Source organism: Cynara cardunculus, assembly GCF_001531365.2.
Source record: "Cynara cardunculus var. scolymus isolate 2C chromosome LG 17, CcrdV1, whole genome shotgun sequence".
Taxonomy (NCBI): domain Eukaryota; kingdom Viridiplantae; phylum Streptophyta; class Magnoliopsida; order Asterales; family Asteraceae; genus Cynara; species Cynara cardunculus.
Window position 1 is genome coordinate 16,659,219 of NC_037544.1, and position 1,888 is coordinate 16,661,106.

The 1,888-nt window shown below is 48.9% G+C and overlaps 1 protein-coding gene across 1 annotated transcript in view; it reads left to right on the forward strand.

The window, feature by feature from the left end:
- Positions 1 to 1,733, forward strand: part of LOC112499876 (flocculation protein FLO11-like) — a 3,019-nt gene extending 1,286 nt beyond the window's left edge. Inside the window, exons 2-3 of the mRNA XM_025103148.1 lie at positions 5 to 1,380; positions 1,471 to 1,733. Coding sequence (XP_024958916.1) covers positions 5 to 1,380; positions 1,471 to 1,733 — 1,639 coding nt within the window. The remainder of the gene's footprint in view (positions 1 to 4; positions 1,381 to 1,470) is intronic.
- The last annotated feature ends 155 nt before the right edge of the window (positions 1,734 to 1,888 follow it).

Genomic DNA, 1,888 nt, shown 5'->3' on the forward strand with positions numbered 1-1,888 from the left:
CCAGGACATCTGCTTTACTCCCCCCTAGCTCATCAGTGCCCTCTCAACAGGACACTGTTGTACATACGGGGAACCCACTTGACTCCACCTTGGCATCTCTATATGACTTTGGTGATGACTCGGACTCCTCCCCTTTCCGAGGTCCCTCTTCTCCTCCACTTATTCACGGCCTATCACCCAAGATCGATGATCTTGATGATATAGCACGGATGGATGATTTATCAGCCTTGTCTGATACTGACATCCCTTATCTCCAGTTTATTCTTATGGATGTAGATAGTAAGCCTTACCTGCCTACTACATCTACTACTGTGGTAATCGGCGACCCGCCTCACGCAGGCGTCGATGATACAGACACCGAGCCTCTCGCCGGTGTTGGTGATATAGACACTGAGCCTCTCGCCAGTGTTGCTGATACAGATACCGAGCCTCACGCTGATATCGTTGATACAGATGTTGAGCCTCACGCCAACATCAGTGATACTCCCATCGGTGACTCTCAGGGCGCCGATGGTACTGAGAGTGTTGGTGTTTCTTCACCAGTTGGGTCAGCAAGCCCAATCAAAGCTTGCTCTCCTACTCCAGCTGCTGCTTCTCCATCAAGGCCCCCCTCTGCACCAGGCTTCCAGTTCTCAGCTCCTTCTCCTCCTGAGATGATTTATGCCTTACCCACTGAAGTGGTGGACATGTTGAGAGGCTTCACCTCTCAATGTCAGTTGCTCATCTCTCAACAGGCCACCCTCGACACGGATTTATCTGGGAAGTTGGACTGTGTTACCTCTGAACTGCATCACCACAGTGCCGCCTTGACAGCTCATGGCACTGCCTTCTCTACTCTTCAAGCTACGGTTGATTCTTTGGATGCTCGTATGGCAGCTATATCTGATTCTCAATCCAGTATATCTGATGCTGTCGCTGATCTTCGTGCTCAGTTGGATAGTCAGGCTGCCATTAATGAGGCAATTCTTCAATCCCTGGCTGATCTTCACTCCAAGATGGATGCCCAGACTCAGATATCCAAATTGTTCTTAGCCAGAGATACAGAGTTCACTGTTGACTTGGGTCCTACTCAGTTCACGGAAGAGGACAGAGTCATGTTAGCCAAACTCAGTCGCCGTGTTGAGTCTGATTATGATCTTCTTGGCGGTCTTCATCGCGGTGTCTCACGTCTGCTTCGTGCCACATGTGCTCCTTATCCTCGTGCTACTGCTTATGTGCCTTCCCCACCTGCCGACGTGGAGGGTCCTTCTGAAGCTGCTGCTGGGCCTTCCCCTGTTACCACTAAGGGGGAGAAGACAGTTGATCCTGCTACCAGTGTCAACGGGGATGACGACTCTTCTTCTACTTCTTCTACTTCTTCATCCTCAACCGAGTCAGATGGTGATGCTCCTATTGAGGGGGAGCTACTAGTTCATGATGATAGAGCCACAACAACTGTTGAGGGGGAGCAACCATGTTCTATGCCTTCAGTATCTGTTGAGGTTGGTACTATCCCTTCTCAAGATGATGTTCTCACTACTTCTGGGGACTTAGTCCCAACTCATAGAGAAGGAAAGGCACCGATGACCACAGATGAAGAAGCTGCTGCAGCTAAAGCAGCTAAATCTGCTAGACATCAATCTGAAGTCCCTGCAGCCGACAGACTTGTGCTTAAAGCTTCACTTCCTCAAGAAACTGATCTTCAGCTCCTAGGTATTTCTTCTGAGGATGCGGCCAACTCAATTGCTCTTTAAAAGCAATTTGAGGAAGCCAACATATCTCACACCTTGGTCCCACAATCTGAGTCTGAAGAAACCAAAGAAAAAAGAATTAAATGGTTTAATGACTCGATTCTCCGACGCTACACTACTAGTCGAATCGTCAATACCAGAATCAAAGGTCCTCAAAA